General features: G+C 38.5%; 1 protein-coding gene across 1 annotated transcript; it reads left to right on the plus strand.

Moving 5' to 3' along the window:
* Positions 1–8,496: 8,496 nt before the first annotated feature.
* LOC132786755 (uncharacterized) lies at positions 8,497–8,949 on the plus strand. The gene is made up of 2 exons (XM_060793389.1): positions 8,497–8,562; positions 8,620–8,949. The coding sequence occupies exons 1-2, from the start codon at positions 8,527–8,529 to the stop codon at positions 8,896–8,898; spliced, it is 315 nt and encodes a 104-aa protein (XP_060649372.1). The 5' UTR covers positions 8,497–8,526; the 3' UTR covers positions 8,899–8,949.
* Positions 8,950–15,851: the final 6,902 nt, after the last annotated feature.

The following is a 15,851-nucleotide window of genomic DNA, read 5'->3' on the forward strand; positions in this document are numbered from 1 at the left end:
CAGCTACAGCAACAGCAAATGGCAATCGGCATTCGGCATTGGGGCGCGGGCTTATCTTGTTCTTGTTAAGACAGCAGTCCAGACGTCTCGCTCCTGTCCGGTGCTGTCCTGTCTTGTAGCCATCATGTAAAACGCACTCAGCGCAGCCTCAAGTCCAAGTTCAACTCCCAGTTGGCTCGGCTTCTGCTTCTGCCGCGCCTGTTGATCAGTGTCGTTGCCCGTCGACGACGTTGTCTCCCTCGGCTCCGTCTCCATCTCCATCTCCGTGTCCATCTCCAACTCTGTCCTCGTCAGGCGTTTGCCAGGCGGCTGCAATTTGTTTGAGTTACGGCGCTTGTAAGCACACTTTAAGGATCCATTGTATTCCAATCAATAAGCCGGGCATGACAATGAGACACAAACTACAAGTCCGAACCCCATTGAATGTCACCCAAGTGTGTTCAATTGGAGCGCCGTTTGCCGCCGTCCTTTGGGTGCTATACATTTGACTTGAGCTGCGCTTCGATTTCTTTTTTTGTTCTCTTGCACATAGACAATGAATTTTTCTATATTTCTTGGGGAATTCTTCAAGTTAGCTTCTTGGCGCCTAGAACATGCATTATGATTATGATTATGATTATTATTATTATTAGTCGAGATTATATTTATAAATTGACAAATGGTAAATAAAAGCAAGTATTTATTTAGTCGAAAAAGAAGATATTGTTAGAAAAACTGCTAATTGAAGAAAATGTAATATTTTAAGATCTTAAATGACAGTTTCTCAAAGCTAAAAAAAAACTTATTAAGAAGAGAAATAATCGTTTAGAAATGTGCATATACATATACTACTTAAGTTGTGTCTTAGCTATTCTGAACAATTCGACTTTACATTTTCAAACTTACCTTAGAAAAATAAATTGTATTTATTTGCGTTAAATTTCATTCTAGTCTTAAGCACAATTATTTTGATCGGGTATGAGAGATGGAAAAATATTTGGTAATAAACTCGGAGAATGTGCAAAATTACATTTAAAATAAAACTAAATAAAAGCCCCATATTGCAAGTGAGGAATGTTCTAAAATTTCAATCAATTTAACGTTTCACAAATAGAGTAAAAGCTTAAGGTTAAAATACTTGAAATATTCAACGTCTTTTCAAACAATATTTATGGTATATCAAATTCATCAACATCAATATGCTGCAATTAAATGAGCATTCTGATAATATCAGCAAATCAGCAGCACAATTAGCTTGAAGCATTCTCGTTAATTCTGCTGAACATTCGAACATCATTTGCATCTGCAGAAAATCCACTTTATGGTATCTCACTTCCTGCAAAGCAATTGACTTCCAATTAAATGTGTCAAACAGGCGCAGACGAAGCTGCCGCAGCCGCAGCCGCAGCACGCAACATGCAACTTGCAAGTTGCAAGTCAAATTCTCGTTTATCACATGCAAAAGTGGCGCATGCCCAAAAGCCAAAAAGGAGTTGTATCTTCTTGCGTTGTGTTGTGTTGCATTTCATTAGCATATCATTCGAATTTGCGGGGGCAGGAAGAAGTTGAATTTATGTGCAACTACACGAAGCTGCATGCAGCCGAGCAGCCAAAAGGATTAACGAGGATTAGCCAAGCGAGTCGCATGCTGAATAAATGACTGACTGCCTGACTGACAGACTGAGTGGATGACTGACTTGCGAGTGATCCAGCGCAGGAGTTGCAGCTTCGCTACCGTTGATGGCATTTACGATAAATTTACGCAAGTCATTTGACAACGCTGTCGTCTCGCGCAATGCTGCAACGTTTGTCTGTTTGTCTGTTTCTCTGCTCATCATTATAAGTTTGAAGCTGCATGGGCTGCATATGCAAAACAGTCGCAGGTAAGTGGAGAGAAACAGAGTTTGACATTCGGTCTGCCACCAAAACAGTTGTGAGCAAAAACAAACAAAATGTCGCACATTAAGCGGCTGAACATATCTCAAATGTCACGTATACGTCTAGTGTGCCGCAGCCATCAGCTGCCAACTGGCTGGCAATTAATTAATCCTGCACATGGATTTCTGCATCACTGTCTGCGCGTCCCACGTAAGCGAACCGTCCAAGTCCACAACTCCAGTTGGCTTTCTTAAAACGTGTCTAGGCACAGGTGAATATAGCCACATAAATTACCACCTCTTCATTAGCCGAGCCCACTGCTGCACAGTGGTTGAAGTGCGCTTGCTATAGAGAAAAATAATGCGGAATACAAATCGCCAAATTGAATCCTTAATGCTATATCTGTATAATACCGAATTTTCTAAACACATGTGAGAAAATAAAGTACTTAAGTATTTGATAACGAATTTATTAAATTTCTGATTAATATGCAAAATCCCACTGCAAGTTTTTCTAATTGCTTGACTATTGTATTATTTTAATTAATTGATTGGTCCATTTATTAACTAATATTTATTTCATTTAGTTTTCATTTCGTTTCTTATATTGTTTTATTATACTTACGTCATGCATATATGTATGTATATTGAAATCAGAATCTCTAATGATTCGGAACTGTTCTACAAACTGAGCTATCATAAAATTTAATCCCTAAATAGAATTAACAGTATTAAACTGGATTAATTTATGAACTTAATAATGAGAATATAGTTAAAAAATTTGGACTTAAAGCAAGTTTTATAGAATTTATTAATGATCTGAGAGAATTTGTAAGAAGTAGATTGATTGGAAATTTTCGTTAGCATAATTCTCAAAGGAACTGAAAAATTTAAGAACCAAAATAAAGTTTAAGATACTTTAATTTGTCAATGATAAGTTCATTTCTGTATGTCGATGCCCAAGGTAGTATATCGATCGTAGCATATGATATATTCGGCATAATATTCCAAATTGCATATAATAACAATAACAATAATATCACAAAATAAAATAAATAAAAATGTTTGCCGCGTTTGCCACACTGTGCGCTGGGCAATTGACTTATGCGCGCGTAATGGAATTTAATTTCTTGTTAGCCAGTTTAACTGCACTTGCAGTTCCATCAAGATAAGCCACATTCAACGTTCAACGTGCAACGCGCAACGTTCAACGTTCTCTCCTATGCGTGCCTGACCCCATAAGCAGCACGTAGCCCGTCAGGAGTGGCAGCGCCTCTTCGCCTGTCAGTCCATCCAATCCAATCCAATCCACTGCAATCCACTGCAATGCAATGGGTTGCCTCCAAAGCCTCTTCCTGTGACACACTTCTGGCAATTAGTCATAGAAAATCGTATACAGCGACGACGACTGCGTGTCTGCCAGCCATATTTGCTGGGCATAGCGTCAACGCGAGCTTTTGTTATTTTAATTACTTCCCTCGGCCAAATGAGTTATGTGGAGTACGGAGTACGGAGAACGTAGGAGTTGCTGTTGGCCAAAATGATGGCTGATTGTTTTACAACATAATTAAGCAAGCTTGTTGTTGCTTTACGCACACTCGACATGCACTTTTCCATGTGCCAGCCAAGTGGATCGTTTTGGGCCAAATTATGAAGTGCAGGCAAGTGCATGTTTTGCGTATGTTCTTTTATATTTTGTGATAGGGACAGGCAAGAAAAGCAACAAAAAGCGACGCTCATAAAACGCATAAAAAGAACGCCCCTGTCAGGAGGAGCACATGTTTGTGCCTGCTTGTTGGCAACTTTATTTTTCATGCCCAAGGCGCGAGAACAACAACAACAACAGCAACAACAACAACGACAACGACAACGTTGAGCAGAAGCAACGACAACTGCAACAAGTCAACAACAATTCGATACACACACTTGCTACAAGCTGCAGGCTGCCTGGTGTGAAAGCGTGTTGCTGTCTGCCACATCTCCTTGCCCCCAAAATGCGTGGCAAAAACCCTTTTTGCTCCTCGGTGTTTGGTGTTGGCATTTGGTTAAGCGTTCAGCATCGATTCGTTATGATTGCATGTTAAATGGCTCCCGCTGAGTTATTACGAGACAAAATCCTTATTTATCGCTTTCTGATTTATTTGTAAACGATTTTCGTGTGCCCATCTCTCTCTCTCTCTCTCTCGTCCTTACGTCCTGTTAACTCTGTTAACTCCACTGGCCATTGGCCAATAGTCTCTCACACTCAGTTGTTTGCTGAGTTGTTCTTGTTGCTTGCCTTCCCTTGGCTATTTTTACTGATTTCAACGCCCAAAACAACAAGCAGACCAAGCAGCGAACGCTTCGTGTTTGTGGCCAGCGTGTTGCAAGTTTCATGTTGATGTTCTTGCTCTGCTCTCCTGTGTGCGAATTTGTGGCTGCTTACTTAATTTTGACATATTTATTTTTATTATGTTGTGGCTAAGTAATTGGCATAGGCAATGAGCGCACACTGAATGCTTGCACCTAGCTGATAATTGCATAGTGATAACGAGTAGCTTAGCGATAAGTGTAGATTAACATGATACGTATAAAGAATTTAACATGAATGAATAATAAGACAATTTAAAGAAGCATAAAACTGAAGTTGCATTAATTAAAATATATACTATGTATATATAAAATTTAATTTTAAAAGCTCTACAATAGAGAGATATTATACAAAATTTTTTAATTTCTAGAATAGATATCACAAAATTGTAATTTGTTTAAGTTTTTAAGTTGTCTTTAAGCGATCTTTCATTAAATTATTGATAATATTAATGAATTACTTCTTTTTGGAAATATGTATATAAATAACTATGACTAAGTTAGGAATATATATAATATAACATATGTAATATGGGATACGATAATCTTTTAAATTTCGGTTATATGGCAAAGATTACTATATAACATATCTATATACTTCTTAAGACGTGGAAATAAATACAATAAAATAGCAAAGAGTTTAATATAGGTTCAAGAAATTGCTTACAGTCAAAGTTGTTTATTTATTTATTTTTGTAGTACATGTTTAATTGTATTGTATATTAAATAAATTTAATAAGAATTGTTAAAATTCCATTGTCGAGCACGAAATTATAGAGATTTTGCCTACGAAACTTTTTTATGATATCGATTATATCGTTAAAAATTGGGAGACCTAATTTAGGGCTCATTAATTAGTTAATAATTATTAATTTAATAAACAATTTTGAATATAAATTTCAAATTAATTTTATAGCATGGTATGTAATTCCGTCAAACTTTGCTCAACGAATAAGTAGAGTAGATATACGGACATTTTTCGCACGATCTCGCCTTTGTTAAGTTGGTCATCCCACAGAAATTTTATCGTATTATACCTTTTTGATTTCGACTTTTCTCCTTGATTTCTGCAAGTCACAAGTCCATTACATAATCCTCTAACTGTGTAATCTCGAGTGCAGTTATGTTTTCCCTTAGTTCCATAAAGCAATGTCACTCAATTGGTCAATTGGAGGCACTTACAAGTAGGTGCTCGTTGTGGCCAAGAATGCGCAGAGTGTGACAAACAGAGGAGAGAGAAAGAGAGAGAGGGTTAAAGCCAAATGACCAAATGAGCAAAACGTCGTCAAGATCGACGCCTTGTGCTAACAACCGCAGCAGAAGAGGCAGTCAAGGCAGCTGAGGAGGAACGAAACAAGCGCTGCCGCGTGTTTGGCATGGCTTATTAAAACGCAAACGGCTTTTTACGATGCGCAATAAATTGGTGCTGCTTGGCGATGCTTGGCTGCATATGCAAAAGGAGTTTCAGCCAGCAACAACAACAACAACAAGCGGGCCAAGCCAACGTTTATGGCTTAAATTAATAAAATAAGCTTTGTCAGACAATTTACAACGCGTCTTCAGCGAGCAGATTACGAGCACGCGGACACGATCCGAAAGAGTAGGAAGATGACGTCGACGACGACGACGACGACGACGATGGCAGAGCTGTTGCCTGTCTGTCTGCCTTGGTTCTCTGGTTCTTTGGCTGTGGCCAGTTAGATGAGCAAAACTCGAACTGGAACTGCGACTAAGCAAAACGAGAGAAGCGGAGTGCAGTGTGAGGTTGTTGTTGTTGTTGTTGCTGTTGCTGTTGGTTGCTGGTGTTTGTTCGTTAATTAGCGAACATATTTCGTATAATCGGTGTCATATTAGTTATAAATTGGATAAAAGCGCAAAACGACAACTTAATTAATTTTAAATTCCAATTTATAAGCAACAAAAATAAAAAAAACACAACAACACCAATAAAATGCAAAAGTCAAGAGGCGATGGTTGATGGTGCCGCTGATAACGATTATGGAACCACAGTTCGACGCAGCTAATCATTCGCTCTGTGCATAGAACTAAACCCACAGACAAACTGCAGCCAGTGTCTCAGTTCTCTGTTCGATAGCGATCCTCGACCACAGCTTCATTTAAATTTTGTTTCTTTTTCGTTTTCCTCTTTTTTTGCAGTCTTTGCCGAACGAATTCTGAGAATTCTCTCGGTAGTTTGTGCCTTTTTTCCCTTTTGGTTTGTCTGCTTTGCTGTTTTGCTTTTGCTTGGCGATTCGATTCGATTCGATTAGGTCGAGCTTGAGCTTCAGCTTCATCTTCAGCTTTTGGCTTGGGCCACGTCCACACACAGTTGATATATTGCTGCGATCAGCAGTGATGATCATTTTGTTCAGAGCAGATTGCGTTTTGATCAGCATCAACTGTAAATTATCTTATAACTTAATTCATTAATAAATTTATGAATTGCCCGTTGTAAATTGTTCACAATTTATTGGCCTCAGTTTGTGACATTGAAAAGATCGAACCCTCGACTTCGATTCCTCGTTCGATCTTTATTTTGTTGTTTTGTCTAGGCCAAGTGATAAATCTGTGTTGTGGGCAGCCAACGGAAATCTCTTTATAGATTCCTTCGCTCTCCCTGTCTTTCTCTCTCTCTCTCTCTCGCTTGCTCTGTGGGTCGTTATAAATTGTTGAACCATTTGTCAGGCGCTTTTTAAATGCTTCTCTAAGACGTTGTAATTAATGTGGCATTTAAATTTAAAGACGATTTGCTTAATTTATTTTGATAAATTTCAATTATTAAGTCATCATCATCATCATGAATGAATCTTTTGGCTTATGAATGAGAAATTTCTTCGACTGCGGCCCCAAAAGAAAGAAAAAGGCGAAGAGACATCTTAACAAAACGATATCTTAAGCCGTCGCATGAAAGTCACAACAACTAGCATAATAAAGTGATGGATTTTAAGCAGCGCAAAGAAAGTCTCAGTTCATTTCTAAATATAAATTTCATTTCGATTCGGACATCATTAAGATGCCTGCACAAAGTATATGTGCTGAAAACATATTCAACATGTTATAAAAGCAGCAAAATTGTTTGATTATTGTGGGCTGATACGTTGAGGACTCCAATCGCTGACAGCTTCGAGGAGAGAAAGAGAGAGAGAGAGGGAGAGAAATCTTTTAAGGCGTTTGCCGCATTCATTTTGCTAATCCTCTGGAGCTGTGGAAGATGATGATGGGGATGTTGATGGCGTTGACGATGACGATGAAGACGATGTGGATGAGGATGAGGTAGAGAGGCAGCTCAATGGTCATGCCGACTGATTTTATATGGTTATATTTCTGACTTTTGACAGGAACAAGGCTCGTTTGTCGCCATGGCTGCAAAAGTGTTGTTGTTGTTTGGTTGCTGCCGTTCCCAAGGAATGCCAGCTCGCTGTCGTTGTCAAATTAACACACAATGCGCCAGCTAATACATTATACAATATATCAGACAGCCAGACAGACATTTCCCAGAAGTTATAGACACTTTTTGTCGCTCAGCTATGTATTGAGTATTTATTTGCCAAAACACATTGAAGTCTGCAGTATATATCTTGAGTGTATGTACATATATCAATGTGGCCAAAGGCATCGTAAATAATATCAATCTTGTAAGTAGCTGCCAACATTTAAGAACAATTCTGTTAATCACTTAATTTATGCAGCTGCTACAAATCGCAACCTTGTTGCACACAAAACCGAGGAGTTTCGAAACTAATCCTTTGACTGCCGACTCCAGACTTCAGACTTGAGAGTGTAGAGTGCAGACTGCGCGGGCCTTGGCTAATAAACGATCATTTAATAAGCGTTTTAATGCCAAATTTACGATCGTTTTATTTGCATAAATTACCAAAGTTGCCAACTGTATGCACATTAATTTTCCAACCAAATTGCCAATAAAATATTATTTATGTTGGACACTACAAATTTTTCAACGCGCAGGGAGCAACAACACACACACAACACATTTAACAATGTGCAATCCAAGATGACTCTATATGCGAGGGGATACAGCTTGAGCCAAGTGACTCAAAAGGTAGTTAAGTTTATGAGCTTTGGTGGCCTTTGCGTGATCTTCATAAGACGCCTGCTAATAGAGTCATAAAAGTTTTGACATTGGCAATATTTGCAATTGATGCCGCTCTTTGTTGTCATTTGCCCTAATTGCATTTTATTCGTTATCGTTATCACTTTGGCACGCAAAACGTGCAACTCATGACATTGTGTTAATTGGAGAAATGCAACTATAAATAGTTCTGTTCGGACTGTCAAATGTACAGTTTAATTGCAGCTCAAAATGCTTTCAATTGTAAAACATACACTTTTAATTGTAGTAAGGAGTGCACTTCCTTTTAGTTGAAATCGTTTGCCTTAACTTCTTTTTTTCCAGCTTCTGTTGTATGTGGTGCCTTCGCCAATTGTGGCAGTTGGTCAAGTGAAGTCTCTCCTCTCTGATCTTGTTGCAAATTTAACTGGAGATGTGACTTCCACGATTGTTTGCGTTCAGGACGGCGCAGCCGATGCTTTGAAGGATTTGCTGAATGGCGTCACAGCTAGTAGTTTAGGGGATACGGTGATAACAGCCATAGCGCCACTTTTGACAAATATTGATACTTCGTTAGTTAATATTTTGGCTCTGGTAAATACTTTGCTTGCCGCTGCCACTTAAAGTTTTAATATTGAAGAAAATATTAAATAAATAAAACCATGAACATTCTAACTTCTTGTATTTTATTTTTGAATGCAGTGATGTATTTCTTAATCTCAAGCTGATGAATACGTTCACGCGCATTTTATCGTTGTGCAGTAAAACACCTAAAACAATTGTCTAGAAAATGGAACGTTACCAATTTTTGACAGCAACTTAATGTACATTCCGTTTAAAATGAAAGAATGTTCAACTTCTGACCGCGTTTACTGGGAAACCTCTAGTGAGACTTCCTAGACGTGCTTCCACTTGCTGCAGGATGCGTTATCGCAGTTGATTTTGCGATAAGATTTTTATATTTTTTTAATGTTCACTGCGAACGATGCAAAGTGATAAGGCCGACAACAACGACGGCGACGAAGACGTTTCTTTTAACGAGCGCAGAATCATAAAAAAGGGATTTCTCGGTGCCAGATTGAAAGATCTCAAAGACAAGAAGCTGCAACAAGTGACATTGCCGGGACAAGTCGAGCACAGCCATAAAGCATATTAGTTTAATGTTCCTCAGTTAGTTCATTAAAACTCGACGCGGTTCTCTTTAATTACCAGTTGAAGTGGAGTTCGAGTCATGCCACGAGGAACCGGTTGACAATTGAAAGGGCGTACCGCTGGTCATCAAAAAACAGAGAACAAAAAAATGGGCCTAGCGAAGAAGTCTGGCGCAAGTTTAGTCTGAAATTTGGCAAACAATTTGTTATGTTCTTTAGCTTTTTGGCGGCACTAGATGTATAGTAGATGAGATGTGAAACGCTGTGTGGTCGACTCACGTCTGACATATCTGGCGGCCAATTTGCGTTGGAAATGTGTGCCACATGACAAGCAATTAAGCTTGCTCCAACTTGAACCGGGACAGGGGCAAGGAATCGGGGGACATTTCTGACTCTTCTGAGTGTCAGAGTGCGTACGTGCCCTGTACGCAGCAGTTTTTTGAACTCGTGAAGAGCAGCGCGAAAGCTATAAATTTATGACAAATTTTCAAAAGAAATGTACGCGCTGCGCTGCGTGTGGCTTTGCATCATTTGAGAGAGACGTGGCGGCACTTAACACCACGCATCATTTTAATTATTTATTTGGTCATAAAACAGTCGAAGCAGGAGGCGGCGGCGGCCAGCGGCCAGCGGTCAAGCCCGACAAACCGTTTTGGCCATTTTGTCCATTTTGGGGCTGCTCAACTTTCGGCACAGTTTTCAGTTTTCGCTCTTCTTCTTTCACTTCTGGACTGTCGCTGTGTTGTTGTTTATGCTGAAAATCGTTAAATTTAACAAATTGCCAGCGATTTTTATCGGTGCCCGGCCCTGGAACGACGCGTTGTCCATAGATTGTAAGGCTTTTTGTTTTGTTGTTCACATTTTTTTTTCCCTTGTTTTTTGGTTGACTGAAAAATTTATTTATGGCCAGTGCAAACATATTTCAGCTTTGTGCTTTGACCATAACGCATAATTGGCCCTCAGGTTATGAGATGAGCGAAATAACCAAATGACTCACGTATTCCAAATGTCCGATTAAAATCGTTTTAATTAAGCCAAAAGTCAAAATTATTTTTAAATTACAATTACAATTTTATTCGCTTTTTCCTACATAAGTTTGTAAATTCAAGTTTCTATTTCCGCTTTTATCTAATTGGCAGCAAGTTCGTTGCCTAAGTCATTTGATTTTGTCTGTCCACTAAAATTTACACTAAAGAATTTTAGTTTATAACAAAATTTAATTTGGGAGCAATATCTACTTATTTTTAATTGATTACGAATGAAAAGTATTTTAAACTTATTGAGAATTTGGCAGCAAGTTCGTTGCCTAAGTCATTTGTAATATTCTGTGTATTTATAAACTAATATAATAAACTATTTTCTAATCGATATCAATTAAGCAGTAAGATCTTCTGATTTTGAATTAAATTTCTGTAAATATAAAAGATTTTTTACATTCATAAAAGAAAGCAGTTTTTTCCGCTAGTTGTTAATTCGACAGAAAGTTCGTTGCTTAAGTTGTTTGACTTAAATGGTATTTTATATTAGATTAATATTCAATAATTACAAAATGTTTTAAAGTTTAAAATATTTCTTTTCAACTGTCAACAAGTTTGTTGCCTAAGTCATTTGATTTCATTTGTAATTTTTCATTTATACCCTTAAATGCGAAATGTTTTAAAGGACTAATGGTTGAACGCTGGAAAAGTATTTACTTAACTTTCAGATATATATTCTGCAAGTTTCAAATTCTCGTGAAATTCAGTTTTCTATTTTTGGTAATGAAGTTTGTTGTCTAAATCTTTTGTTTTCATTTGCTTATTTATTTCATATTTCAACTTTTTAGTGCCTTGATATTGAAACAATCGAAAAGCATTTCCTCACCTATACAATTTATAGTCTAAAACTGCCAATTTTTCGTATAACTAACTTTCTACTTTTTAGTTTAAAAGTTTGTTGCCAAAGTCTTTTGATTTATTCTGCAAATTTAAGTTAATTTTAATTCACTAAATGCAGATCATTTTTCACTTTAAACTGTTGGCAACTGATTAATTCGTTTGTTCTGCTAAAGCTTCTAAAGAGTGTCTAATTTGATGCCAAGTTCGTTGCCGAAGTCTTTTGATATGCATGAAAATTTAAAGTAGTTAATCATTTCGGTCGAGCGGTTGGCCAACTTCAAATTAAGCAATGCGCTAAGATCATAAATACATAATTTCATGGCAAATTACAAAACCTAATTAAAGCGTTAAAATGTTTATTTTTATAATTTTGGAACTGAAATACCAGCTAATTGCGTGCCAGTTATACATATGCAATGGCAGCAACAACAGCAGCAGCAACAACTGGCATAGCAAATAAAACTTGATAGACGCTTGTGGGCATTCGAGCAGCAACAGCAACTGCAACAACAACAACAACAACAACAACAACAACAACAACTGGTTAACCACGCGCAGCCGCAACAACAACAACAAGAGTAACAATTGTAGCAAGTACTGAGACTCGGAATCGGAATTGGACTCGTAGTCGGACTCGTATGTTAACTGAAAAATAACCTGTAATTATAATAATTATCTGTAAATTATATGGCGCATTTACAATTGCACACGGATTCATGAGCTTGTCATAAAAACTTAAAACATTTAACTTAGCTTCTTTTATCTTTGCCAGCCAGCCGCCATATTGCGCTCAAGCGAGGAGTTGTTCATTTAATGGATGCACTAAACAACTAAAATTTCTATAGCTAGTAGTCGAGGTCTTAGAGGATATATTGCTCTATTCAAAACTGAAAAAGTCTATAATAATATCACATAGCTTACAATAAATTGTATAATACAAATATCTATATTGCAATGTAAAAAGTTTAGTTCTTTATTATAATATTAAATAATAAAACTAACATAACCAAAATTCGAATTATTAATTTGTAATAAAACACTTCCCAATTTGTTGCAGTGTATATATCGGACTACTTATAATCACAGCGTTGCAGTTTATACAATCAGACATAAAAAACGTGGTCATAGCTCCATTTAGACGAAAATGAAATCAAATCTCATTCGCATGTGGAACTGTCGCGCACTTCTGGCCCATCCGGTTGGCGGTCGAGTCCGGGAGACGGCTTGGGGTCGGGGCTTGGGGTCGAAAACTGTGTTTGTGACTGCGTCTGTGGCTGTGTCTGTGGCTGGGGTTGTTACTATCGCTATGTTGAACAGTGGCTAGAGACCGCTTGATTCCCCATAATTGAAACGAGTTTGCCACAAGTGAGCATGTTTTTTAAATAATTCGACTTTGTTGTCAGCGTCATGGACGATGTTTCGCAGTTGAGTGTCGGTTATAAAGTAATTAGCCTCAATTTAACGTTTATACTTTGTTGATTATGATTATGTTAATTATATTATTTTATGCGACAGTTTGGCGGACGTCATTCAGTCTTACAGTGAAAACCAGATGAAGGAAATTCAGGTTTGCCCGACTCGGCTTGACTTGACTTGTCGGCTGCCGTCTTTGACTCTGATGAACTCGAAAGTGTGACATACGGTTTATTAATTATGGCCAAGACCACTTGTATTTGCCAACACGTGAAATGCCGCAACGTAGTTGCTTAAAGAATGCAAAGACAAAGTGTGGGCGAAAAGAATTCTTTCAATTTTTATCAGGTGACAATGTTGACACTTTTGCTAAAGTTGCTCATGCTAGTTGTGTTCGAATATTTTACATCAATCAAGCAGCAAGTTTGTTGCCCAAGTCTTTCGTTTGCTGCCTGGCTGCCTGGCAGCCTTACTGCCTGCCTGCCTAATGACTTTCTATTAAAAACTACTTTTATTAATTAAGCAAACAACATAATTTTGTTGTAAATTGCTGCATCAGCGCCAAATCATGGCAGCTGCAATCGACGCAGCAAAGCCGCAGCCGTCTGCCACACTAATTATACTGCGGCATCTGCATGCAGTTCGGAACGAAGCGAGAGAGAGAGAGAGATGCAGGGCATGATGCTACGCAAAGTGATGCCCCCGTCGCCGTCAGACACCTGATGCTGCTGTTGCTGTTGGGCTGCTGCTCTCCACTGTGTTGTTGCTGTTGGTGAAGCTCAACGTTAAAATTAAAACACGATAAATGAGTTTAATAATGGCGGCAATTAAACGGCTACACAGCCCAGCAGCAAGCAGCTTGCTCCATGCAACACGCTTCAAGCTCCGAGGCTGGGATAAGAGACTCGACATCAACATCGGCATCAGCATCAGCATCAGCGTCTCAATTACCGCTGCTCTGCATGGCGCTTCACGGTTGAGAAATTCGACGCCACTTTCAAAAACGCATCACTCAAATGCTGTAAGGCGTTGAGGCTTGTTATGTGCCCACAGTCGTCCACAGTCGTTACAGATACCCAAAACAAGTACGAAGAATCGGGCAGATGTACAAAAATATATCTATATCTCTACTGTTGATGCTTGGGAAACCAAGCGCGCTTGAAAACTCATCAGCAATTTATTAAAACTCATCAATACTCATCAAAATGCCTCAACCAAGTAAAAAGAAAAAAAAAAGAACTTCAACTCTGACTTGGACGATTTGGACACGAAACCCGAAATGAATGCCCGCGGTTAATTTAGCGCAGTTCAATACGAGTTGAGCTAACAACGAAATTGAAATATGTTTGTATATCTTTATTTTATTTTATGTCTGCGCTACACAACGAGCACGGCATATTGGTCCATTGAAAAAGTGAAATTTTGACTATTGTTCGAATAACTTTTTCGTGAAATATAAACTACCAAATAAATAACAAATTATAAAAAATATGCAGCAACTAATAAAGACCATTTTGACTATCGTTAGAGTAACTTTTTTTGTATATTTATGAAGTAACAAAAATCAAATTATAAAAAGAAAACTCTGCAACTAATTATGTGCATTTTTAAATATCCTTAAAGCAACTTTTTCCCTTAGATATAAAGTATCAAACAATCATATTTTTGACTATTATTTCAAACTGTTCGTTGCACTCTTCTTAGTATTATTGAATTGTCTTTCCTCTAGTAGATCATTGACGCGTCAGCTAAGCAGACTCAAACCCATCGTAACTGCCAACTTCTTCACCTTCTTGTTAGTCATTTGTCTGCATTTTCAGGCCATTTGTTTGTAGACACTGCTGCCTTGTTCTGGCCACGTCAAGCGTCCAGCGGCCAGTGTTCGACAAAATGTTTTGCATATGTCAGTGGTCAGTTTTTTTTTGGATAGACAGTCGGAGTCAGTGTCGAACGCCGCATGCCCCATCAATCTGGGGCATCAATTTGGGAAATGCATCAAAGTTGGCAGCCCGAACAGCTTGATTAGTTATTTGGCTCTCAGGCAGAGCAGACAACAACATTCATTTTGGCAGCCAAGTGCATGTGGCTCATTAGTTTGCCTGCCGCTGAGGAGGCTGTGAAATTGGGAATCATCTCGATATGGTGCTGTTGAGTTCGAATTGGAGTTGAGTTGCGGCTGAAGTTGTAGCTGGTGTCTACATCAAAATTAAGTTTTAATAATTGGCTCACATTTATATGCTGCCTTAATTTGATTGTGCCGTCGAATGTTTTTTGCTGTTTTTGTGGGTTTGTTGTCCAGCATTCGTCTGATCAATTAATCATCTCTCGTTGATTGTTGCGCTGTTCTTGTCGTGGGCGTGGCAACCCTAATGAAGTTGTACCGAAGAACTCATTCCACACAAAAAAAAAAAGAAAAAATAAATAAATATAATTAAATGCTGCCAATACAAGATTTCAATTGGTAACTTTCCCCAATTGCCCCGCTTATACTCAAGTAGAATGTGTGCCAAATTGGACAGGAATTTCATGGCGAGGACACAGCCCAGATCGCTTGCCAGACCTTTTGTCGCCGCTCCCAATGAAATTAAAAACGTCTGAACTTCGCAACTTGCAAGTCGATCCCCAGTTGGCTTGTTGGGATTATGCTAATCTGTGTCATCGCATCAGCGGCAAAAGTGTTTGGATATTTGTTTAATGAAAGCGAAACGCACGCAGGCCAAAGGTCCAGGCAACAGACTCGAAGGAAGGCAGTCAGGTAGGCAGACAGGCCCTCCTATCGCGCTACTAAAATCAAGTCATTGGCTTTTTGGGCCTGCTTACCGACGTGTCCTATTCCCTTATGCATTTGCTGCGCAATTAATTAACTTGAGCATTTTTAAATGTGTTTGCTGTTTGCTTGCCATCGAGTTAAGGTTCGTCGGGTGTTACCATTTTAATGCCCGGTCCCACAACAACAACAACGACAACAACAACGACAATAACTTGAACAAGTTCTTTAACATGTCTAATTAGTTGTTGGGCCTCGCTCGGACCGTTGTCTGAGTGTTGCGTTGTTTTGCTGTTACTGCCGCTGCTGCTGCGTGCGATAAAAAAATGCATGGCACTCATTTAGTGTTTTCTTAAGCAGAGACATAAA

Source organism: Drosophila nasuta, chromosome 2R (assembly GCF_023558535.2).
Source record: "Drosophila nasuta strain 15112-1781.00 chromosome 2R, ASM2355853v1, whole genome shotgun sequence".
In the NCBI taxonomy this organism is placed as follows: Eukaryota; Metazoa; Arthropoda; class Insecta; order Diptera; family Drosophilidae; genus Drosophila; species Drosophila nasuta.